The following is a 22,635-nucleotide window of genomic DNA, read 5'->3' as shown; positions in this document are numbered from 1 at the left end:
TATTTCGAGAACGGTAGTGTTTATAATCATCAATCTTCGACCAAACATTAGTTTGCATTATGGGATATTACACATTGAGACATTCAAGCATTTAAGATTTTAAAAAATAAGCTATAGCGTTTTATTGCACACTTTGTCAGACCTGAGAAAGATTTATAAAGTTGAATGATCACTAAACACAAATCTTATTTAATTAATTAGCTCAAATTTCATTCGGTATTCAGTCAGATACTTTTATATCCCATAATGTAATCTAAAGTTTGGTGAAAGAATGATGACTCTAGTCGGAACCATTTTCGAAATATCGAGGCTCAAAGTTTTAAGGCCAATGGCCAAAATCAAGAGAACTATTGAAGAATTGAAAAAAATATTTAATCTATGATACGAAACAACAATTCTTATGCACCAATAATAAGTTTCAGCTCGCTAGCATTAACAATCACAGAAAGCGATCGGTTTAATTAAACATCGCACTAAACTGTTTATCGGAAAAAGAAAAGTTTTATTTCTCAAAATAAGTTCGTTTGCAAGTTGATCATTGAAAGTTACGGCAGTAAAATGAGTTTCGTGAAAAAATCTGCTTTCATAGCTGAAGAAAAGACGATCGAAGTTTCGAGTTTGACCTCGATTTTCTCAAAAACTGTACATCAGGTGAATTATTTAATAGCACCATTGGACTTAGTTTTTATGCCACTACAAACCTCACTAAGTCTCAATTCTTAACCTAAATTCTCGAGCCTTTACCAGCACTCTTTGCATTTCAGTTTTAAGTTTAACCAGAAAATTGGTTTATTTATCAAGATGTGCATTTATATGAGTTTTGTTTGCAAAATAAGTTGTTGCTCGCTCATTTAAAGCCCAAAAATCATGGCCCAGGTAAACTAATGGAAATTTTTTAGATTGCATTAACCTATAGGGTAGTAAAGGATTGAATTGGTGAATGGTTGATGATTATAAACACTACCGTTCTCGAAATATCGAGGTTCAAAGTTTTTAGGTAAAAGGCCAAAATCCTGAGATCTGTTCTCAAACTGTTACAACTAATCAATCCATAATGTGAGTCCACTATTTTTATACACAAATAATAAGTTTAAGCTCATTTTCTTTTATGGTCACAGACAGTGATCGGTTTAGCTGAAAATCGAACAGATCTGTTTTACAGGAAAATAAAAGTGCTATTATTCAAAATAAGTGCATTTACTCGTTAGCCATCAAAATTTTCATCAGGAGAAGTAAGTTTCAAGTAAAAATCTGGTCACACAACTTTACAAAAGGCGATCGAAGTTCCAACTTTGACCTCGATTTTCTTGAAAACTGTCTATCAGATGAAATATATAATAGTACCTATGGACTCAGTTTTCATTTCCCTACAAACCCACCAAGTTTCAACTCTTTACGCAAATGTTCGAGCCTTTGGCATTACTCTTTGCATTTGACTTGAACGTTTAACCAGAAAATTGCTTTATTTACTAAACTATGAGTTAAGATGAGTTTTTTTTTGTTTAATAATCTGTTTCTCATGCATTTAAAACCCAGGAATCATGACCCAAAGACGTTTATGGAAAGTTATTGAGCTAAATTGAGTTATTAATTAGTAGAGAAGCAAATTAGTGAATGAATGATGACTGTAAGTGATGCCATTCTCGAAATATCGAAGCTCAAAGTTTTTGAGTAAATGGCCAAAATAAAAGAAACTGTTCATAAACTGAAAAAAATACTTAACCCAAGATTTGTACCAACAATTTTTAATGTGCAAATAATAAGTTTCAACTCGATAACTTTAAAAATCAAAGGCAGAGATCGGTTTGTCTAAAAATCGAACTAATCGGTTTTGCAGAAACCCAAAAGTTTTATTTCCCAAAATAAATACATTTTCACGTTAGCCATCAAAAGTTATGTCTTTAAAATGAGTTTAATGAAAAAATTTGCTTCCATTATGGTACTAAAGGCGATCGAAGTTTTCACTTTTGACTCGCTTTTTCTCAACAACTTTTCATCAGAAATATTTTTGCATGGTATTAATAGACTCAGATTTTATATCCTTATAAACTAACAAAGTCTAAATTTGAAAGAAATTGATTTTCATCAGTTTTTGTTCATTTCATTCATTCCCTCATTTCATTTGTGCATAAATTTGATGATTGTGTCTTTTTAGTAACAACTCTCAATTTGAGCTGCTTGAGTAACTTTTCTCCGAAGAAATTTGTGAAATATGTTATTCCGAATCGTTATTTCAATTTTTGACATTCTCCGGACTTCTCTCAATTGAATTCGGAAGATTATCGGTGGCCTCAACTTTTCTAGCCCTCAGCAGTTTAACTCGGGCTAATGGAATTATATCCCTTGGTTTTGTTGCTTATTATAATATTCAATATTGGGATGATACTCGGTTCTTAGCTGTAGTTCTCAAGTACATTCGTGGCTGTAATAATCCATTGGAAATTTATGATTCGTTGTTCAGCAAAAAGATTTTTTCAAAATTGGCCAAATTATACGTTGAATGGGCATGGGATCTGGAACTTGCCGGTAATTTTAAAGAAGCTGATAACGTTCTGCATAAAGGGATGATGCTGGAAGCAGAACCATCTGAAGATTTAACAACCGCTCAAATTCAACTTCAAGTACGTCTTGTCAAAAAAATTGCTGCTAAGGACTTAGATGACTCTGAAGCCAGTGCTGATCAAACTCAACAAAGAAAAGCATTAGTTGGTTTACGTCCAATGGTTAAAAAAGGCATAACTAAAGCACCTGTCGATCGGGTTTCTTCTATCAAAACCGATTTCCAAAGTCTAAAAGCCTCTGTTGAATCGGCGCAAACACGTCCAGCGATCGATATACATGTTGATAATAACAGTTGTACTGAGCCTACTTCTAGCTGTTCAAGTAAATCATTTGTAATTCCACATGACAAAGAAAATCTTTTGAACCCTTTAAAATGGACTGGTATCAAATTAAAGTCGAAACCTACAGTTGTGCGTCAATGTGAATTCGTCATCTATGAGGAAGAAGATGAAAATTCTGAGGTACCAGCAAATACTAATGTAGCAGTAGATGTGTTAAAAATGCGAAAAAAACAAGTCGATGCTCTATCTCTGCTTACCCTTGAAAGCTTGGAGCCAAATCAAAAGTTTTATTGTGACTTAAATTCAATCTACATTGGTGCGTCCGAATATTCATTCGAGGAAATCAGATGTAAGTGGCTGAACAACATCAAAGGAATAGAAAAGGTTTAAGCCATTGTTCAATTTCAATCCTTCAATTTTCAATTTTCAAAATTACCGCCTTTTAAACGGTTTCTAGGAAGAGAGTAGTATCAGCCTGATACTATCAGGATCAAAACAGCTTTTGACAAAAACATAGGATACATTTTGGGTTCACTTATTGGATATTTTATTAAACATATGAAAATTTAATTATGATATTTATCAATAAGACATTTATGTGAATCATTTCTTAACATTTCTCAAAATATATTAAAGCCGTGTCATGTTTAAATTAATCTTGTCAATAATCTTTTCTCTATCTACACTCGATGGTAAGTTATTTTGTCCATCCTAAAATAATCGTGATTCATTGTTTATTTGTTTTGGTTCGACATCTGGGAAACACCTCTATTTATTCAAAATTTTGCTAACCCTGTTTGTGATCTCTTTTTTTACAATCATTTTCTAATAATTTATTTATCATTTTAGCTGTCACCGCGGATAGGATCGCACGTGGTAAAATTTATCGAGACATAGAAAGTAAATACTTTTGTATCCGGCGTTTGAATGCAACCCATCAGTTTGGTTGCCAGTCCGATTTTTCTGGCAGTATCGGTGCACTGCATTTAGTAACCTCATCTAATGGCCAAATCGATAATGATGATGTCAAATTCATCACAAGTGAAGGTTCAACACCTCCATATATTCCTGTTATCAATGTTGATAGTCTTACCACAAAAGTCATGGAACAATTTCGTGATTCTGGTAGAGTTTCTGGTGTGATTGTTATTAAACATAATGATACTAAATTAAGTGTCTTCTCAACTGATAAATCATGCCCTAATGAGGATTATGGACTTTATACTAGTGCATTCAATAAAAGTTATGCTGAATATGACAATTGTGCTAAACAAAAGTGGAATAATCCAAATAATCCTGTTTCAGAATTATTCTATCGAGACTTTGGATTTCCTGTGTTAATGATTGAAAATACTGTTGATATTGATGACATTCTTCAATGTATTGATAAATATGGAGTTACCAAACAAAATTCTAAACGATCCTGGCCTTTGTGCTCAGCTGAATTATTTATACACATGAATGCTGCAAAAGATTCAAAAACATGCATCAGAAGAAATGGATATTCGGTTCAACTTGACAATGCAATTCGTTACTGTGATCCATTAGGCTCATTCAACATCTTTAATCCTTTTATTCCCATCAATTCAAATTTTACAGTTCCAGATAAGTCATTAATCGTGGTTGCTTCCCGTTTAGATTCATTTTCTCTCTTTTTTGACAAAACTCCTGGAGCTGATTCACCAGTTACTAGTATAGCTGTGATTTTAAGCATTGCTGAGACTCTTGGAAAAATTCGAGATAAAATAACATCCAAACAAAAAGCTAATAGAAATATTCTGTTTTCATTATTTAATGGAGAATCATTTGATTATATTGGATCTGGTAGAGCAACTTATGATTTAAAGAAAAAGATACTCAAGGGTCTCTCTACATCAGATCTCAAGCAACTTGATCTCACTACTCTATCATTAGATCATCTATCAAGCTTCATCGAATTAGGACAATTGGCCCCTCATTCATCAGATGATATTTATTTACACACTGATCCAATTTCTACTAAAGACCCAACGACTTTAAGTCTAGTTAATGCTTTGATTGCAAATTTAAAAAAACCGACAACAATATCTTTAAAAGAATCGCCTAAGGATCTGCCTTTGCCACCGGCTTCTTTTCAAAGCTTTCTCCGAGAAAATTTAAAACTTCCAGGAGTTTTTCTAGCTAATCATAATGGATTATACGAAAATAAATTCTACAATAGTTTCGCTGACGATTACTCAAACGTTGAATTCGAAAAGGACAGTAAAAGTGATGCAAAAATAGTCCAACATTTGGCTAATATTTCAACTCAAATATCCCAAGCTCTTTATGAGATGTTAACAGACGAAAGTGATTTATCAATTAAGAGTGATCCAAATACCATATCAGATCTTCTTTATTGTTTTATTATTGATGCTTCTTGTCCTTTATTCGTCAAACATGGTTTTAATATAAGCTCGGCCTCTCAATTAGAAGGTATGTTAAACATTTAAAATCAATTTTATCCATTTTTTAAAATTTTTCCCTTTTTCAAACTTAGGATTGAAGACGTTACCTTTTTACGTCTCTGTTCGTCAACAATTCACTAGTTCATTTTATTTGATGAGTATCATTGCTCAAATACTCGCAACATTCACCGGAACATTTCTTGATGCAGATAAAGATAAATGTACAAAACTTAAAGCTGCTAATAAAGTAAGTGACTAATCAATTTTTTAACCTGATTGAACTGTTTTTCTGACTTTATTTTTTTTCTCGATCCAGTGGTTGAGTTATTATTACATTCCAGGATTTTCGCCAAACAGATCCTGTATTGAATCTCAGGTATTCGCCACGGAAGCTGTCTCTCCAGTCTTTATTAATAATGAGCCAGACTGGAGTTTGCCATATTCAACATGGACTGAAAGCATTTGGGATCAACCTTCAGTTCGTATTTTCCTTCAACCTGGTCCAAACCAAGAGTGGGCCACACTAACTGTGGGACTTTTGATTACATCATTATCATTCTTAATAGTGCGATTTGTTAGAAACAAATCTAAAACATTGTTTAAACTACCTGGTGATAATGGTGTTAGTTTAATGAGAGAAAACGGAGTTGATTGCTAGGATAAGTCCACAAATTATGTTACCATGATGGATCTCAATCATAGTCTACTGATTAATCAGTCAAATAGCGATAGAGTAAATATATCAGTATTACCTGATAAAAATTTACCAGTCTCTGACCTATGATTATTATTTAAAATTGAGGAATGTGATTTCAATCCAACTTGATAACATGATTTGTGGGTCTTGTTAGAAATTAAAAAGCAAATCAAGTATTATTTATGTAAACAGCATTCTAGGTGATTTTTATTGATTTTTTCCACCATCTCAGACCATTAATCATGGCTGACCTACCTATGTTAAGCTGACCAATCTTATCTTACCACAATTAATTCATTATAAAATTTGATAAACACAAGCTCAATCAATTAATGTATGTGCGTTGTATAACATTGTTTAATAAAATTTTAATATGGATTGAATGTATCCCTGTGCAGGATGAATAAAATCCAAATGGTAATTCAAAAAAATATTCAATATAAAATGAAAGGACGAAAATAGAATAATGTCTGCGCTAAATCTGACAATTTCTCACTGCATGGTGTCAATGTATCACTCGACTGGGTATAATACTGGAATTTGGTTGTGCACCATCTTTTTACACAGTGATTTTTCATACACATTTAATAAATTAATATAAAACTTCCTGTACTATCTGCGAGATAAAATTTCTAAACAGCAATCAAAATCAATATGAAAATTTTGTATCTGTGATACATTGACACTATTCAATGAGGGCAGATTGAGAAATTGTTAGATTTAGCGCAGATTTGCGCTAAACGCTCGTTAAAAATGTAATTCTAACAAAAAGATTCCCCAATCCAGACTCGATCTAACTCACACTTACTAATAAAAAATTTGTGCTCTATCACACCGAGCTAGTGAATTCATCTGAAAGTAAGTTTACAATAAATGAACTGTACTGTGGGAACAGACATTAATACACTGTACTTTTGTTTAATGAAAAATATTTGCGTTAAACTCAAAAAGATAAATTACTCTGGTGTTTTTTTTCAAAAAAATCTTACGAGGGAAGTACCCGAGGTCATCCTAATAAAAGTTAATATTTTTATCATAAACCAATTAGGTTTTATGAGTGTTTAATTGTCTCGAAATCTTTCGGGTAGTAAATTAAAGATAAACGAGAAAAACAGAATCAAAATTCAATTTTTTACATGTAAAGTACATGTAGTTTATGGTAAAGAGCATACAAAACAAAACGAGTGAAACAAAAAGGTTATCGTAATGGGTTCATATTATTGCTTTCACATTGATCTATGCATAGCGATAGACAATAAATGGCGCTTTTCGACCCTTCTGTCCATTTGCTACTCAATGACACACTAATCATTGAAATCGATTCGGGTGACCTCGGGTACCCCACTTGTTAGTGAGCGTGAAACGCGCTTCAGTGTAGCAATTTTTAGTCGAATTGGTATTAGATAATAAAGAGCTCAGAAAATCGAGAATGAAATTCATCTGTTGGCGTTAAATCAAAAGTACTAAATATTAAAAGAAATATACTTTTTAAATTCAAATTGACTATTTTATTGAAAAATTAGCGTCTATTAATGATACTATTAGCTTGTAATTATATTGCAGTATTAAGTTAGTTTGATGGTTTCTCGGGATTCAATGGACTCTTTTTCATTTCATGAAAATATTGATATTCTTGAACAGACTATTTGTTCAAGTATTTAGATCTATTGAGGTTAAGATTGAATTTCAATAATTAATATGTTTGATTAATTACTCTTATACTAAGAGTGGTTTCCTTTTTTGAATTGATTTCCTCTTAAATTCATTGAAACAGTAATGAGACAAAGTTATCTAAAAGTTAATTGAATAACTGGTGTTAACAATCAGGAATGATTGAAGGTTTCCATTTTATGGGTTTCATATTACAGATTCAACTGTTTTTATTTATAAGACATTCTTCATCTTTCTCTGTCTCCTGGTTATTCCATGTTCATCTTGTTGATGATGAAAACTACTAAGGATTTCAGGTAATACACACTGTATTTCATTCATTGAGTAAGCCTTATCATCATCCTCATTTGACGTCAAACTGTTGATTCTTTCACTGGGAAGGAGATGAATAGAAGAGTGGAGTTCAATAATAATAATAATCTTATATTAGATTGTTGGCCAAGAGTTAAATTGCGCAGACGTTATTTAACTGGGAATTGACGTTATCAGGTAATACAAAATGGATCGATATAATCACCAAAGAAACCCTTGTTGGTTGTAGTAAAGCGCCGAGTCACTGTTGACTGAATGAAAAGTGAATTTGTTGGTAAAATGAAAATGGTGACAATTATTATTTACAAAAAATGATTTCCATTCCAACATAATAAAAAAACAACTTTAAATTCAATTATCTTATTAAACAGTTGTTGAAATTGAATTAAAAATTTGAAAAAACCAACCAAATCCATTCAAATATATAACCGATTTTGTTACCAATAAACAAACCTTTGACTCAACAGTCACCAGATTTTAAACTTAAGCTTTTGCTTATTTACATTTCATCTTTTGTAACCATTTTAAAAGCAGACGTTCTTTCATTGTCTTTACCTTCGCCTTCATTCTCATTCTGCTTCATCATCTATATCATCATCATCGGAATTTTATTTACGATTTCATTATTTTCCTGTATTTAATTATTGATTCTGTTGTGTCAAGTATTTAACAAACATTTCCCAATCTATTATATTCAGTTTACATTCAATATGATTCCTTGTTCACCATGTTATTTGGTTGTGATCTTCTTGTGTTTCATCGGCTGTTATGCTTTTCCTAAACATTTCGTGGATTCAGATAAACTGTTATTAGCATCTGCTGACAATCAATTCCAATTTACACAAAAGGAACAATCAAATCGAAAACCAGAACCATTTACGTTTAAACATCATAATAATCAGGAGCTTAATCTAGTTCTTCAAGACATTAATAAACGTTGCCCTGATATAACTCAATTGTATGAACTTAATTATCGAAGTATCCGAGGCTGGCCTTTAACTGTTATCGAATTATCTGATAATGCCGGAAGACATGAATTTTGTAAGTTCAATCTATTCATTTGTATTTTTATGTTGATTTGTTTTTTATTTATCTGAATCTTTCTAACCTCTGAAAACAAATCTTTGAAATTGTAAATTTTTACTTATTTTTCCTGTTTTTCAGTGGAACCCGAATTTAAATTCGTGGCCAATATGCATGGTAATGAAGTTCTGGGAAGAGAATTGTTATTAAAATTGGCCGATTATTTATGTGAACAATATCATAAAAATGATGAGATAGCTTATTTATTGAATCACACTCGAATTCATATATTACCTTCATTAAACCCGGATGGTTGGGATGACGCTACAAAGAATGGACCTGGTCAAGATTGGTTATACGGTCGTGCTAATGCTGCTGGTGTTGACTTGAATCGCGATTTTCCCGATCTTGACAATGTTGCATACCGATCTGGTGATAAAACCGATCATCTTTTCAACGAAAAACTAATCGATCACAACATGCAACCCGAGACAAAAGCTGCTGTTGAATGGATCTTATCCAATCCTTTTGTTTTATCAGCTAACCTTCATGGTGGTTCTTTGGTTGCTAACTATCCATATGACGAAACACCGGACGGTAGTGCAAGAAGATATGCACCTTCACCCGATGATGATACTTTCAGGTAAAATTTATTAACATGACCATTGTAAAAGTAGTTTCTCCTGTGAAAGTGCAATTGTGAATGATTATTAGATTATTATTATGGAAATGGCAACTTTATCTGTTTTTAAGGTGACTTCCATCAAATCTCAGTCCAGAACAATCGAATCGAGATTAATTTAGTAAATTGAAAGAATCATGGAAAGAAGATAAGAAGGTGTGATGTCACACCACGTCATGGAAAACATATTGAGATTTTTAATTTCAATAAATGGTTGATGGAACTCACCTTTAATTTTAGATTGTAAATGTAATAACTCTTGGTATTACTGTGATTTCATTTTTTTCATTTCTTAACTAGGCATTTAGCTCAAGTTTATGCTCGAAATCACAAATCGATGGCTTCACCTACTCGACCTAAATGTGAACCAGATGAAGAAGATTTCGGTAAACAAGGAGGAATCACTAATGGAGCAGCATGGTACAGCGTTACTGGTGGAATGCAAGATTTCAATTATCTAGGATCTAATGATTATGAGATAACATTGGAGTTAGGCTGTGAAAAATATCCATCACCTGACAGTCTGCCAAAAGAATGGGAAGACAATAAAGCAGCTCTGATTGAATATATTTGGCAGGTAGGAAAATTCAAGTGTAATAGCTTATATTCACGCTCAACATCCAGAATATTATGATTAATCAATCCTTTAACCCTTAATTTAGTCTCACATTGGTGTTAAAGGAGTTATTAAAGATAGTCGAACAGGCGAAGCCATTCAAGGAGCCCACATCAAGGTTAAAAATGTAACATCCGGAAGAAACCAAGAGATTGATCATGACATTGTTTCAGGTAACTAATTATGTTTTCAGATAAACTGGATTAAAAATTCAATATTATCTTATTCATCTGAAATCTATCCATCTTTCAATTGAAAGAAAAAGAAGCATTTCTCATCCATTCCATTATCATGGCTGTGTTTCAACCTCAGTCTTGTCTACATATTTTACCATTGATTTCTTCTAAATCACAACAGTTTATGAAAGATCTTTCGTCTTTTTTATCATCAAATCATTTTTTTTTGTTTAATCCTCTTTCAAATTGATACATCACCTACAGATGTCTTACTTAGATTTTTTTCATCAATTCAATCCCATGTAATCCACTTAATTTTCACAGTTTTTTAGAAACATTTTCATGTCATTGAAAAACGAAAAATGTTCTTACAATTTCCTTTGCTTTGCATTTCCAATCTTCATGTATTCCAATATTGATTGATTATCTAATTTTTTTCTCTTTTTATTGTCTCATTCAGTTGCTTCTGGGGAATATTGGCGATTATTGACTCCAGGCCAATATGAAATCTCTGTTACCAAAGATGGATACGAACCTTCAACCAAGTTGATTAAAGTTGTAAATGAACCTCATAAAGAAGCCCAAAGAGTTGATTTTATTTTGACACCCAGCTCAGATGAATTTGCATTAGAATCGATGGCAAGTCAATTCCCATATGGAATGGATCGAAATGATCCACAGATGCTTAAATACTTACCTTATATTCAACCAAATGGAGAAAATATTCCTAGCCGTGAAATGGAATTGGAGTCAGCTTCTCCTTAAACCTTTCCATTTGAAACCTGGATCAAATCATTATGTTCACACCAATCAATTATTATTTTTACCACCATAATTATTTCTTTATCTTCAATTTCAAGAATCGACACAAAAAAAAGAAGAAATCAAAACATATTTATTCATTGTTTCCCCCATCTTTCTCATGAATTATCTCTATGTTTGTTGTTATATTATTTTGCTCTTTTTCAAAGTCTATCGATTTAATTGTATTTAAATATGTTGAACAAAAAATATTTCAAGTTTTGTTCCCTATACTTATTGTTGATTGAAACTTTACTGTGTTTTCCATTATTTCAATTATATTCATTGTAAGATTATCTCTTCAAAACATTTAGAGCTGAATTTTTCTAGTTATTTTATTCAACACAAATCAGTGAACTCAATAAACGGATTCAACAATTACACTCAAATGTGTACCGAATATGGCTGAAAAATCGAACAAAGGAGATGAAACAATACATACTTACAAGTAAATTGTTAGTAATTTGATATAAATACAATAAAGTGGAACAGTAAATATTGAATAGTTAGTAAATATGATTGCTCACTGTATGATAATTGAGTTGAATGGGAATCATTACTGTATGTGAAATATTTTATCCAAAGAAATCTTAGAACAGCCCTTGAGCGTGTTTTCAACAACTATCAAACATTTGAATAAGCAGAGAGCACTATTAGATACAAAGATAAAGATAGAAATATAAAGAGATAACTTATTTAATTTAACAATAAGCCAAAAGTGACTTTTTTAAATGATTGCAACTATTGTCAGTCTTTAGTGTTTCTAGTGACTGATCAGCTGAAAATACTATTTTACAGCGACTGATCAGATTTCAGTAAATTTGTTATGGTTTCATAGCACCAGAAAACGATAACTATATTTGGAGTGACGTGAATTATGTAGGCAGGGAAGCCTCTGTAAAATCCTCTGAAGCCTGACCTGAGATAGAGAGAGAAAGAGAAAGATGTAGCTCGACATATTAGACCATATTCAAATATACTAACCTCCAAGTTCTGACTATCACATCCTGGACTCCTTTGAAATCAGTATGTTGATCTTGGAGTCGAGCTCTTACTACTTGATAAGGAAACGTTATAGATGCAGCAATTAATTTACTTATAGCTGCACATATGATATACTCATGATTATCCAATTTAGTTTCGACTGGAACACTGCGTCGTTTATTGATATTTTTCTTGAGCTCTTCATAAACCATGAATTGCAAGGAACCATGTGTAACACCAAATAAACCAGGAACAACTCCTTTGTACATTCCTCTGATTCCTTCGTGCTTATAAATTTTATAGAACGCATCACGGGTACCAGAATAAACTTTATGGTTAGGTAACGAATTTAATAATTGGCTTTGACTGCCGTACTGAAGGCATAAGCGGGTTTTAACTACCCAAAAGGGATTTGTTAAAGTAACAGTAAGAACACCAGCTTCACCAGCGGCCAGCAAATGTAACCATGGCGTTAATTCTTTTCTATCTATCATCAAGTAGTCTTTAATGCAATTGTAGCTGAAAAAGTAAAATAATTTTAATTAGGAAAGAAAAGATAAATTATGAGAACTAAACTTACAAAAGGAAATAAAGTCCCCAAGACACACCAGCACCCATAAGATTAGGAACAGTTCCTCGGTAAAAACCACTGATACCTTCTTGTTTGAAAATTGTTTTGATTCCTTCACGGAGGTTTTGATAATGTGGCCTGATAGATAAACGACCATCATTGACTTTCAAGAAAATAAGAATTTAACAATGAGTTAATTAGATAAAAAAATTTAAAACAAAAGTTTCAGTAAATAGAAGCAAAACACACCAGCAAATCTTATTTTAAGAAGATCCAAAGGATGTAGGACTAGCGTTGATAATACACCACCGGTAACACCGGCAATAAGTGATTCGTATTTGAGATTACCAGCGACGGCTAAAATTTTTGAGCCGTATTTATTCGCTATGGCAGCATGTGTCTGATGATTAGAAATCGGATCTTTTGTTAGTGTTGACGATGTTGATGATGAATGCGAAGGCGAACTAGATGTCGATGACGATAAATCAGTTGTCGATAGAGTTGTCGGTGTAGATAAGTTGTTACTAAGGGCTTCAGCTTTTAAAATACATAATTGTCTCCAAAATTCACCGGGATTCATCTTAGCCCGGTTGATTCCAACAGTTTCATAACATTACAGTATCAAAATTTATCAATCGATTATGGTTGTTGTCAAGTTACTTCACTGAAGTAACATGTTTTTTCAATTAGTTTCTATAGAAACTATAACCCCGGTCAATTTAAAATACAAAGCAATGATAATCGAAATGCAACAATTTAGGATTCAGTTAGGTATTAATAGTCAAAGGTCAATCAGATTATCAAATCATAGTTTATAGGTAATTAAAAAAATATTCATCGGAAATCTTATTCGTCCCAATTACAAATAGATCAATTGCAAACAAATAGTACGGTGAGGTTTATCACAAGGAATTAGCAAGAAGATAATGGTAGATAGCGTGGATAGTTATCATTTATTTTGATCATCTACCTCGGATAATGTCTCCATGATACATTCAACTAAATTTTTGAATTCTTTAGACTGCAGAATAAAATCTTTCAAAAAGGTCTGCTCCCAAGTTTGTAATCCAAAAGTATTTTTCTTCGTTTGTGATCCACTCGCTGGTAGTTTTTCATGTTTATCCAGAACATTTTTGATTATATCTCTAAGGCTTTGTGATTTAAGCAATTCCTTGATTCTTTCATTTTTATCAAGAGCTCTTTTAAGAATAACTGAATCTGCTTCAATTTCACCTTCCTCCTCTTCAGAGTCGATTGGATAATTCAGTTGGATTGATGGAATCACGGACATTGGAAATATTGACAGGCTATCACCAACTTCAATTGAGATAAAATTCACAGATGATCACGATAGAAACACTTAACCAATGAAAACTGGTACGAAATCTTAATGATTAAACTGGAACTGAAATAAAAAATAAGCTTTAGATAGGAGAAGACAAGTTGATAATTAAATTTTTCACGTGTTTCTCAAGATCAGCTGATGCATTAGCAGTTACAATCGAATGCAGAAATTTGTGTCTACCTTACATTGTTAGCATACAGAATTATGTTGACTACAAACAATTCATCGATTTGCCGAAATGACTGACGTTTCAAACTTTCAACATTCTCATGAGTATTTTTCTTGAATCATCTAAGAGATTTCAAATTTCAAATAAAGATGATGAAAAAGATGACAAAAATCGGTTGTCTATGCAACACTATTCGTTTACATTCATCATCATCAATCGAAATGGGATCAAAAGTGTCTGAGAAGCGTGTCTTTTCCCGTGAAGAGGTACAAAAATTTTGTCAAATTATTGGTGACACCAATCCAGTTCATTTTGATGATGGAGCAGCACAACGATTGAATTTCTCTAGCATAATAGTTCCAGGACTCCAATTAAATGGGTGAGATTAAAAACAAATTGAAATTGCATACGAGTATTCATAATTCACATTGAATTTAAACCTTATCTTTAGCACGGTTGCCTCGATTATTGGTAGCAAGTTACCTGGACCTGGCTCAATATTGGTTAAGCAGTTCTTAGATTTTGTGAATCCATGTGAGTCAATTACTATTTTTTCAAGTATCTTTTGATCAAAATCAACACTAGGATTCTATTTAAGTCAGATACGATAAAATGGGTATTTCTGATCATTTCGAGGAAAATAGTTCAATTTATAGAACTGGCCTTTCGATGACAATTTTCGGAAGTTTATTCTACACGTTATACAAAGTAGTTAATCCAAAGTTAACACTATCATCACAATCAGCCGATTATTCAAGTGATAGTTCATCATCATGGCCAACTCAGCTCATCTCGAGTCAAATTGGTTTAAAAAAAGCTGTGACGACAATCCAAGAGAAATTGAAAGATGGTAGTGACTGGTTAGGTTTAACCAATAAGACCAAGACACCGAAAAATGATAGAACAGAAAAGAAAGAGTTATTGAAAAACTCACATGTGAAAAAATCGGGAAAAAGAAAGAAAAAATCAACTGCTCATAAATCTAAAGCAAAAAAGGATCATCATGGTGATCGAACAAATAGACCCAAATCCTTGTCATTTTTCGCAACAAAATCGGATGACCGTAAAATGGACCTCGTTTGATAAATTTGATGCGATTCAATTGAAGATCCTTTAACTTATTTGATCATCTGAAGACATTACTTATAGGAAACATCTAATCTCTTATTCTTTCAACAGGTTATATTGGTGAACAAGTTGAAACCACGGTATGGATAAGTGCCTTGAAGAAGAAATTCATCGAGTGTCAATATGAATGTATTGTCCATAGTAGTGCTAAAGTTGTAATGAAAGGAAATGCACTTATTTATAAACCTGTAATACCCGAAATGAAATGAAATAAAAATCTTTCAATAAATAAACACAAGAGATATCCAAATTAAATAAGGTTGAAGTTCTGAGAGTTTTTAACTTCATTTATTGAATTAGCGTTATAGTTGTTAATAAAGTTAACAATTTTATCGTTTTCGGTGTAATTGTAAAGTGTTTCGTCGCTTCCAAGATGCTGATTTTGAGCCACCAATAGTCTTGGCGAATCCGTGACCGCGTCCTCTCAAACCTCTGTGCTTCTTACCAGCACTAGTAAGACCACGACATTCTCTGTGCTTATGAACAGGATCACAGATCCAGTTAACCTTAGGATCACGTCGAATAGCCTTATGGTGAGGATCAATACAAATAACCTCGTAGAATTTGAATGTTGAGTCTTGTCCAACCCAATAAGAACCAAGAACTCTGAGAGCCTTTGCAACACGCTTACCAATACGTGTTTCGGCAATAGCTTGAAGATTTCTCTTATGCTTCAATTGGTTTACACCATGATTTTTGGGTTTACCATAGGTAGCTCCTGAATAGACAAGACGAAGAGTAAAATTAGTAAAAATAACCAAGCTAAATTAAAGAAACGTTCAAGACAAGGCTAACAGTTGAAAAACGGAAACAAAGACTTACCTTTTGGGACTTGCTTTTTTCTGCAACCTCGTCGAACTCTGACTCTGTAGATAACGAAACCTTGTTTACTTTTAAAACCTACTCGTCGAGCTTTTTCAGGTCGTGTTGGTCTTGGAACTCTAACAATAACACGTTGTTGACGGAATTCCCATGTTCTCAACCGGAGAAGGAAAAGCATCACATCTGATTGCTTTTTTTTCCATAACTCTTGGGTGTATTTATAATAACCCATACTTAATTAAATTACCTAGAAGATAAACAGATCAAAATATACAAAATTAATTTCAAACTATTAAATTAGTTCAACATAAATTACAATAAAACAATTACAAGAAACACTAATATACCTTTTACTTTGGAAACGAGGCACAGTATAAAAAATGTTAGTTGCAGAGGAAACGGAAATAAAACTAACTACCTGAAGTCTTTTGCGGTTTTCGGTAGATGGCGTTACATGTATACAATACTGATTTTTCAAACTCATTTTTTCAATTTGATTAAATTTAATTTAATTAGATCTGCTGATTTTTCTTAGATTGCACCAAAATTAATAATAAGATACATTAAACATCCAGTGATTCTATCAACAGATTTTGCACATTACGCGTTTAAAACAGTGATCAATGAAGTTGTTCAATATCTGAATCCATATCCCAACACATGCTTAACCAATGAATAAAATAAAACTCAATTTTTCTATCTTTTGTTTCTTTCAATTCACATTTTTAATAGATTTTGATTAATCTACCGTGATTTTTTACAATTACATGATCTGACATCTAATCAATCGACTTTTCACCTTTCTGATTCTAAATTTCTTTGGTAGATTCCTGTCTAAAAATTGTGTCCTCGCGAAATTGGATTTTCAAAAAGTTCATTAACAATTCTTTTCAATAAACTCAAGGGTAAAATTTCTTCCATTTTATTCCTCAAGTGTTTACTGAATATTTTCATTTTAATAGCATGTTTGGAATCAAAGGCAGTTAAAAATACTTGCCAATAGGAATGATAAAAAATTAAATTGCTGTATTCAACTGTAACCAACATTTTGTCGCAATTTGAATTGATGCCAGCCTATTCTCAACAAATATGATAACAACCAATGTTGATTTATGCAGGAAAATCGTGGTAAGTTTAACGAAATGAAGTTCAATTTCTGTAGATAGGCTAAGGTACATAACCTTTTATTATGTGAATGTTGACTGGTTAAATTTCTGCATTTCTAGCTGGAAATTTGTGTGATTTTAATTTTCCAAGAAATCATTTACATGAGGTTTGTGTAGATCGTTGAGGGAAAACTATTCAAAAGACAGTAAGACTGTGATAATAGTGGAGCAGCAAAAAGATTTAGAAACTAGATTAGCTTATTTTAATGGTTCCAAGCGTTCCCTGTGAAAGAGTTGCGAGATATTTTTGAGAAACTCATTATTGAACCGCAAATCATTTCTTCTTAAACCATTTGACTAACAAATAAATAAAAAGAGATAACAGCAAAATATATACATATTTTAAATAAATCAGTTAACTCGATAAATAAAACTGTTTTAGCTGTAAGTTTAACTCTCATCCAGTTGAAATAGACAAATGTATGTAACATTTTAAGGCCATTTAATAATATTTATTAATAATAATCATATAGCGGACAATATTCCCATTGAATTAACTAAATTTAGTTAAACTAATAATTAAATAAATACTATGTCCAAGCACTAGTTCCAGTCATTTTTTAGTTACCACTTTGGAGTCATAATTACAACTCAACTCAACAATCCTTTAGTTAAAATAAAGAGTTAATTTTGCCATTCTGACCATTGTTAAGAATAAGAAATAAGACAGGAAAATAGACAGAATAAAGAAAGAGGAGAATAATTTTGACCATTTCTCTTTCTTAATTTAAACATTCAATGTTTGAATGTTACATGTATTTCATATGTTTATTATTTTTTCAAATTCATTAACATGTGATATTTGTAATACAACTGTATTTCTGTTCATATTTATTATAACCCTTACAGGCCATTTGAATTATTGTCATTCTAATTGTGCAAACCTTTGATTGTCTTAACCTAATTTAACATTCATCGCCAATTAATTATTCAAACAATATGTCTTCAACGTCTCTCAACTCTTTCCTCCATATCTTAACGGTGAGAAGTCTAACCAATTTTCACTTTCACACTATTGACTCTGTTTTTTTCTTTCTTTCACCAAATGATTAGCTAATTATTTTGGTGAGTACTTGCTGATTTTCACATGTTTATTCAAGATGTTAACCCAAACTCAAGGTAATCAATATATTCACATGTTGACAAATTAATGATATGCTACTCTTTCTTTCTCTTGCCTAGGCCTACTATCTTTTACCATTTCCATTGGGATATCATTAAAGCATCTTAAGCAAAGCTCATCTGGGATAATTAATACATGGTGTAAATTAATAAATACATCTACAGTTTGGTGATGAAACTGGAATGAATAACCTGCGATGTGTATCCTCTCCTAATCAAAAGTTGTGGTTTCTGTGGTAAAATGGGAAAAAAAGCTACCTGAGTAACTACAATATGCAACGGGTTTGGAAATTGTTTTTACAGAGAAATGAAGGAAAACAAGCAAGCTTACCAATGCAATTAATTTCTCTTAGGAATCAAGTTTCTCATTTAGATGACACAAAGTTTCATTGGATATGGAAAAGGAAAATAATAATGGAAATGAAAAAGCCAAGAAAATAATAAACATTTGTATAAATTCATACAAAGACCCGATTAGAAGCAAGAAAACTGACAAGAGTGAACAACAATCTCCCATAGAGCTGTCAATGATACTTTTTTTAGCTGTTTCAACTCCAACTACCTAAGTATAACCTTTTTGCATAACAAATAAGTTGCTACAAATTTAATTTCTATCTCATCAATCAACATTCAAACCTTTCTCATTTCTCTCACTTGCTATTTTTTGTCTTTAGCTAATAAACAGAAAGAAGCAAGATTCAAAACAGCAAAAAAGGTCTGATTGATTGTTGAAACATTTTTTTCTCTCTCTCTCTCTTAACTACTTTTTTTCGCCATTGTTGTTAATTCCGTTTGTTAGGTGAATTTCTGTTATCAAATTGTAAAGTATATGCTAATTATTGATCCCAGAATCTCCCTCTATCTCTCATTCCTTACTCTTCATCCCAAAATAATCTATTTACATGTTAACTCAACTAGCCCCAAGAGCTTAGTTGCTCTGTTTTTTCTTCCTACTGCTAACAGTCAATCAGTTATAACAAAGCTAACGTAACTTACTCACTTGTATTTGCCCAAAGATATTAACTTAACATAGTTGCTGACAAGTTACGAAAAAAAAATCATGCAAAATAGCTTGTAATATGTTCCCATGCATTACATATTTTTTTCTTACTCTCTATTGGTTTATTGCAGTAACTTACACATCTTTGATCTTGAATTACACATATCAATACTATTAGACAACAGTAATAATTAACCTGGAAAAGTAAATACTAACTAAACATTGCGTTTAATTCACCTGAGAAGCAATAACATATAGTTTTACCTGTACGAAAGAGGCAGCAGCAAGAAAAAAACTCAACTTCAACATCTCACCTTGCATTACCTTGAAATTGTAATATGAATCTAAAGGAAAAGCTAGAAAACAATTTGGACTTTTTTTCTCTATGATTGATTTGGTGTTGAAAAGTGTCTTCTCCATGTTATTTATCCAGTTTGTGCATTTGTACAATTTACTTACCCATCATAATTAAAAACTGTTTAACTTATACACATGTTTTTTACCTTCTGTTTCACAGGTAAAGTTTCACATGGAAAAGCTGTAAAGATGTAAACAAAGTAGAAAAATTTATCAATTCAAGAAACACTGGATATTCTCATCTCTGGTATCAGCAAGGAAAAAGTAGCAACAAATTGATCAAATTGAAAAGGACAGATCGGACACTTTACACCAAATTTTAATCTAACCAAGTTGGAATATCTATCAACCTGTTGAACATTTACTCAAGTAAATACTCTGATCCGTCAATTTGTTTTAATCCAGGCTTTCATTCCTGAACAAGTGTGTATAACAATTAGATGATTTGATATTACAATGTCTTTTTTTCTTTATCTTACAGAATCTTTAACTTGACATGGAACATGGTTTTGATCCTATCCTTTTGATGATATTACACTGATATAGATTCTGTTCTGTTGAATACTCAAGCCTATATCTTGGAATCATGGATCCAGATCAAAGCAACTTGTGGCTTTATCATTTAATTTACTTTGACTTCTTCAATCACCATTTTTGATGCAACAATTCTTCTGATTTTCATCTCAAATCAAAGTTCCATCAACTAATCATTCCAATAATTAATTCATCAACAACAAAAGCTCCAGTTTATGTTCACAGTTGGATATCTTTTGGCCAATTCAATTCATATTTTCCTGTCCAATGGATTGTTGTGGTTTCACTGATTACCCAAACAAAGCAAACAATTTGTATTCAATTGATAACTCAATGTTTACCTTGTGTCAATGCTTTGATTAATGTGTCAATGAATATGAAATTTTGTATAATTGAGCCAATACAACTAAATATACTCAACCTTTTACACAAATGTTCATAATTTTTGACAATTATGTAAACATATTGGCATACCTTTAAACAGATAAGCTTCTCTATGCTAATCCCATCCATTTCAATTCCCTTAATTCACTCGTAACTATAACCCAACTCTATGCTTGTATATTTAGTCAAATCTCATTAGGTTAACATTTTTACCCTTAAATACTGATTAGGAAAAAAATGTTATAAGATAATCACTTCTAATTTTAAGCCTAGTCAAACTAATTGTAAAAAAGCTCATTCACTTTTCCAGGTGAACTTGCATTATTTTGTTTCAAACTCTTTTCTATCTGATTACCGTATTAATTAATTTCATCTCTTTTAAACATTGTCAATCATTTTGTTGAACATGAACAAAAACTGAATCTCAAATGTAATTTAACTAATAGTTTGAAAGTGTCCAAAATTGTCGCACAACAAAACCTATACAAAAATGGACAATTTAAACATGCAAACAATTTTGGAAACTGTTGAAGTAATTTAGATCTTTTTAAACAATTAAGTTGTACAATGAATAAAATGAAGATAAACCAAGGAAAAAACAAAATCATTGAAAGTCTCCACCTTTTCATTCCTATTATTTCACTTTATCTTCCTCCTTCTTTTCCTCCTCCTTCAGTATTAAACCAACCTTTACTCTCATCTTCATCAACAACAACAAAATAATAGTTTTGGAAGCAAATTGAATAAAATTATGCAAATAATGTCCAATGATTTTCAAGTGGCAAAGGGTTTTCATGATATTTATGAGACATTGAGGACTCATTCAACTTCATATTGATATTTATAATACTCACTCCAATCTTCCTACCACTTCTTAGCTTCCATTTCCCTATCAACCGTTTTTTGTGCCTATTTTGTATTTTCAACGTAAATTTTGTTGGTAAATGGTTGGACTTTCCTACCATTATCATTGTTGTTAAATCCTGTTCAACTATGAAAACGAAAGCAAATCAATTATGCTAATCACAATGAAAAGAGCTAAATTTTTAAAGATGTTTTCCGTTTTTTTTCCTCTCGCCAACTTGCTTACAGTCTGTTATCAAAGTCACCATCAACAACATCATATATTGATGGCGATAAATTGCTTGAGGTTTATAATGAAATTTTTCCAGAGACAATCTTTTAAATTGGCCAAATTTACGTTAACTAGTTTAAATAATAATAATGATAATAATCTCATGGGAATCAGAAAACTTGAAGGGATTTCACTTGATAAAAATATCAGCATAAAATAACACAGAGAGAAAGGTTGAATTACACAGAAAAAAACATCAACTTCAACCATGAAGTTGACCCTTTTAATTTATAGCAAGTTTAAGCTTAATTGGGTCCAATTGAATAATCTTCTGCTGCACTGTTTAATTCATTTATCCACTAATCACAAGTTGAAATGAACATTATCACTGGGAAGGTTTCATTTTAATTGAAATACACTGTTAAGGTAATGAAAATTGAAAGAAAATACTGAATAGAGTACAAAAAAGTCATAGGGGAAAGGTAAATAAAAGCAAACAAAACTGTTTTCCCTTTTAATTTACCTTCTTACCTTGAAAAAAGGATGAAAGATGTTGAGCGGGGTGAGTTAAGACATTTGTGGACCAAGAAATAATCATAAAAATTGGCTGTCACATCAATAAAATAACCATTAACCTCAATGGTTAAAGATCAAGTTGGTAGCAAATTAAGTGTAATGGAGACAATTCTAGTAAACAAAAGCTTTCAAGACAGCTGAATGGCTGCAAACAC

General features: G+C 31.9%; 6 protein-coding genes and 2 long non-coding RNA genes across 8 annotated transcripts; 5 read left to right on the top strand and 3 right to left on the bottom strand.

Moving 5' to 3' along the window:
* Positions 1-1,614: 1,614 nt before the first annotated feature.
* Positions 1,615-3,233, top strand: LOC149093350 (mitotic checkpoint serine/threonine-protein kinase BUB1 beta-like). Its single transcript, XM_089269330.1, has 2 exons — positions 1,615-1,627; positions 2,305-3,233. The coding sequence occupies exons 1-2, from the start codon at positions 1,615-1,617 to the stop codon at positions 3,231-3,233; spliced, it is 942 nt and encodes a 313-aa protein (XP_089125456.1).
* Positions 3,234-3,381: 148 nt separating this feature from the next.
* Nct (Nicastrin) lies at positions 3,382-6,353 on the top strand. Its single transcript, XM_015937502.3, has 4 exons — positions 3,382-3,535; positions 3,693-5,297; positions 5,362-5,516; positions 5,586-6,353. Exons 1-4 carry the CDS (start codon positions 3,487-3,489, stop codon positions 5,925-5,927), a joined length of 2,151 nt encoding a protein of 716 aa, XP_015792988.2. The 5' UTR covers positions 3,382-3,486; the 3' UTR covers positions 5,928-6,353.
* A 2,134-nt stretch (positions 6,354-8,487) lies between these two features.
* LOC107369460 (carboxypeptidase E) lies at positions 8,488-11,497 on the top strand. The gene is made up of 5 exons (XM_015937419.3): positions 8,488-8,990; positions 9,114-9,615; positions 9,955-10,231; positions 10,317-10,443; positions 10,907-11,497. The coding sequence occupies exons 1-5, from the start codon at positions 8,660-8,662 to the stop codon at positions 11,209-11,211; spliced, it is 1,542 nt and encodes a 513-aa protein (XP_015792905.1). The 5' UTR covers positions 8,488-8,659; the 3' UTR covers positions 11,212-11,497.
* Positions 11,498-11,803: 306 nt separating this feature from the next.
* On the bottom strand, positions 11,804-13,435 carry LOC107369461 (solute carrier family 25 member 32). The gene is made up of 4 exons (XM_015937420.3): positions 13,052-13,435; positions 12,812-12,965; positions 12,232-12,750; positions 11,804-12,166 (listed from the first exon to the last, which is right to left on the bottom strand). The coding sequence occupies exons 1-4, from the start codon at positions 13,380-13,382 to the stop codon at positions 12,040-12,042; spliced, it is 1,131 nt and encodes a 376-aa protein (XP_015792906.1). The 5' UTR covers positions 13,383-13,435; the 3' UTR covers positions 11,804-12,039.
* A 332-nt stretch (positions 13,436-13,767) lies between these two features.
* LOC107369463 (uncharacterized) lies at positions 13,768-15,697 on the top strand. The gene is made up of 3 exons (XM_015937422.3): positions 13,768-14,695; positions 14,768-14,850; positions 15,496-15,697. Exons 1-3 carry the CDS (start codon positions 14,466-14,468, stop codon positions 15,651-15,653), a joined length of 471 nt encoding a protein of 156 aa, XP_015792908.2. The 5' UTR covers positions 13,768-14,465; the 3' UTR covers positions 15,654-15,697.
* Positions 15,689-16,647, bottom strand: RpL15 (ribosomal protein L15). Its single transcript, XM_015937421.3, has 3 exons — positions 16,614-16,647; positions 16,267-16,513; positions 15,689-16,162 (listed from the first exon to the last, which is right to left on the bottom strand). The coding sequence occupies exons 2-3, from the start codon at positions 16,496-16,498 to the stop codon at positions 15,774-15,776; spliced, it is 621 nt and encodes a 206-aa protein (XP_015792907.1). The 5' UTR covers positions 16,499-16,513; positions 16,614-16,647; the 3' UTR covers positions 15,689-15,773.
* A 1,543-nt stretch (positions 16,648-18,190) lies between these two features.
* Positions 18,191-21,436, top strand: LOC107369465 (uncharacterized). The gene is made up of 6 exons (XR_016199887.1): positions 18,191-18,413; positions 18,486-18,551; positions 18,615-18,836; positions 18,908-19,120; positions 20,072-20,280; positions 20,393-21,436. It is a non-coding gene; the product is annotated as an uncharacterized LOC107369465 (long non-coding RNA).
* A 707-nt stretch (positions 21,437-22,143) lies between these two features.
* LOC112539615 (uncharacterized) lies at positions 22,144-22,576 on the bottom strand. The gene is made up of 2 exons (XR_003083521.2): positions 22,436-22,576; positions 22,144-22,322 (listed from the first exon to the last, which is right to left on the bottom strand). It is a non-coding gene; the product is annotated as an uncharacterized LOC112539615 (long non-coding RNA).
* Between the last annotated feature and the right edge of the window lie 59 nt (positions 22,577-22,635).

Source organism: Tetranychus urticae, chromosome 3, assembly GCF_039701765.1.
Source record: "Tetranychus urticae isolate SD_2017Ah chromosome 3, NJAU_TeUrti_SD_1.0, whole genome shotgun sequence".
NCBI classification, from domain to species: domain Eukaryota; kingdom Metazoa; phylum Arthropoda; class Arachnida; order Trombidiformes; family Tetranychidae; genus Tetranychus; species Tetranychus urticae.
The sequence above is the reverse complement of the archived record's forward strand: the minus strand, read 5'-3'. Positions and strand labels throughout refer to the sequence as shown.

Bases quoted from the DNA above. Each gene is read 5' to 3' on its own strand.
- RpL15 (XM_015937421.3), bottom strand. From the start codon at position 16,498: ATGGGTTATTATAAATACACCCAAGAGTTATGGAAAAAAAAGCAATCA. The intron at 16,163-16,266 runs GTAAGTCTTTGT...TTGTCTATTCAG, and splicing joins AAAAAAGCAAGTCCCAAAAG to GAGCTACCTATGGTAAACCC.
- Nct (XM_015937502.3), top strand. From the start codon at position 3,487: ATGTTTAAATTAATCTTGTCAATAATCTTTTCTCTATCTACACTCGAT. The intron at 3,536-3,692 runs GTAAGTTATTTT...TTATCATTTTAG, and splicing joins TTCTCTATCTACACTCGATG to CTGTCACCGCGGATAGGATC. The intron at 5,517-5,585 runs GTAAGTGACTAA...TTCTCGATCCAG, and splicing joins AACTTAAAGCTGCTAATAAA to TGGTTGAGTTATTATTACAT.
- LOC107369461 (XM_015937420.3), bottom strand. From the start codon at position 13,382: ATGAATCCCGGTGAATTTTGGAGACAATTATGTATTTTAAAAGCTGAA. The intron at 12,966-13,051 runs GTGTGTTTTGCT...TTTTCTTGAAAG, and splicing joins TCTTAAAATAAGATTTGCTG to TCAATGATGGTCGTTTATCT. The intron at 12,751-12,811 runs GTAAGTTTAGTT...TTACTTTTTCAG, and splicing joins TGGGGACTTTATTTCCTTTT to CTACAATTGCATTAAAGACT.
- LOC107369463 (XM_015937422.3), top strand. From the start codon at position 14,466: ATGATGAAAAAGATGACAAAAATCGGTTGTCTATGCAACACTATTCGT. The intron at 14,696-14,767 runs GTGAGATTAAAA...CCTTATCTTTAG, and splicing joins CCAGGACTCCAATTAAATGG to CACGGTTGCCTCGATTATTG. The intron at 14,851-15,495 runs GTGAGTCAATTA...TTCTTTCAACAG, and splicing joins CTTAGATTTTGTGAATCCAT to GTTATATTGGTGAACAAGTT.
- LOC107369460 (XM_015937419.3), top strand. From the start codon at position 8,660: ATGATTCCTTGTTCACCATGTTATTTGGTTGTGATCTTCTTGTGTTTC. The intron at 8,991-9,113 runs GTAAGTTCAATC...CCTGTTTTTCAG, and splicing joins TGCCGGAAGACATGAATTTT to TGGAACCCGAATTTAAATTC. The intron at 10,232-10,316 runs GTAGGAAAATTC...CCCTTAATTTAG, and splicing joins TGATTGAATATATTTGGCAG to TCTCACATTGGTGTTAAAGG.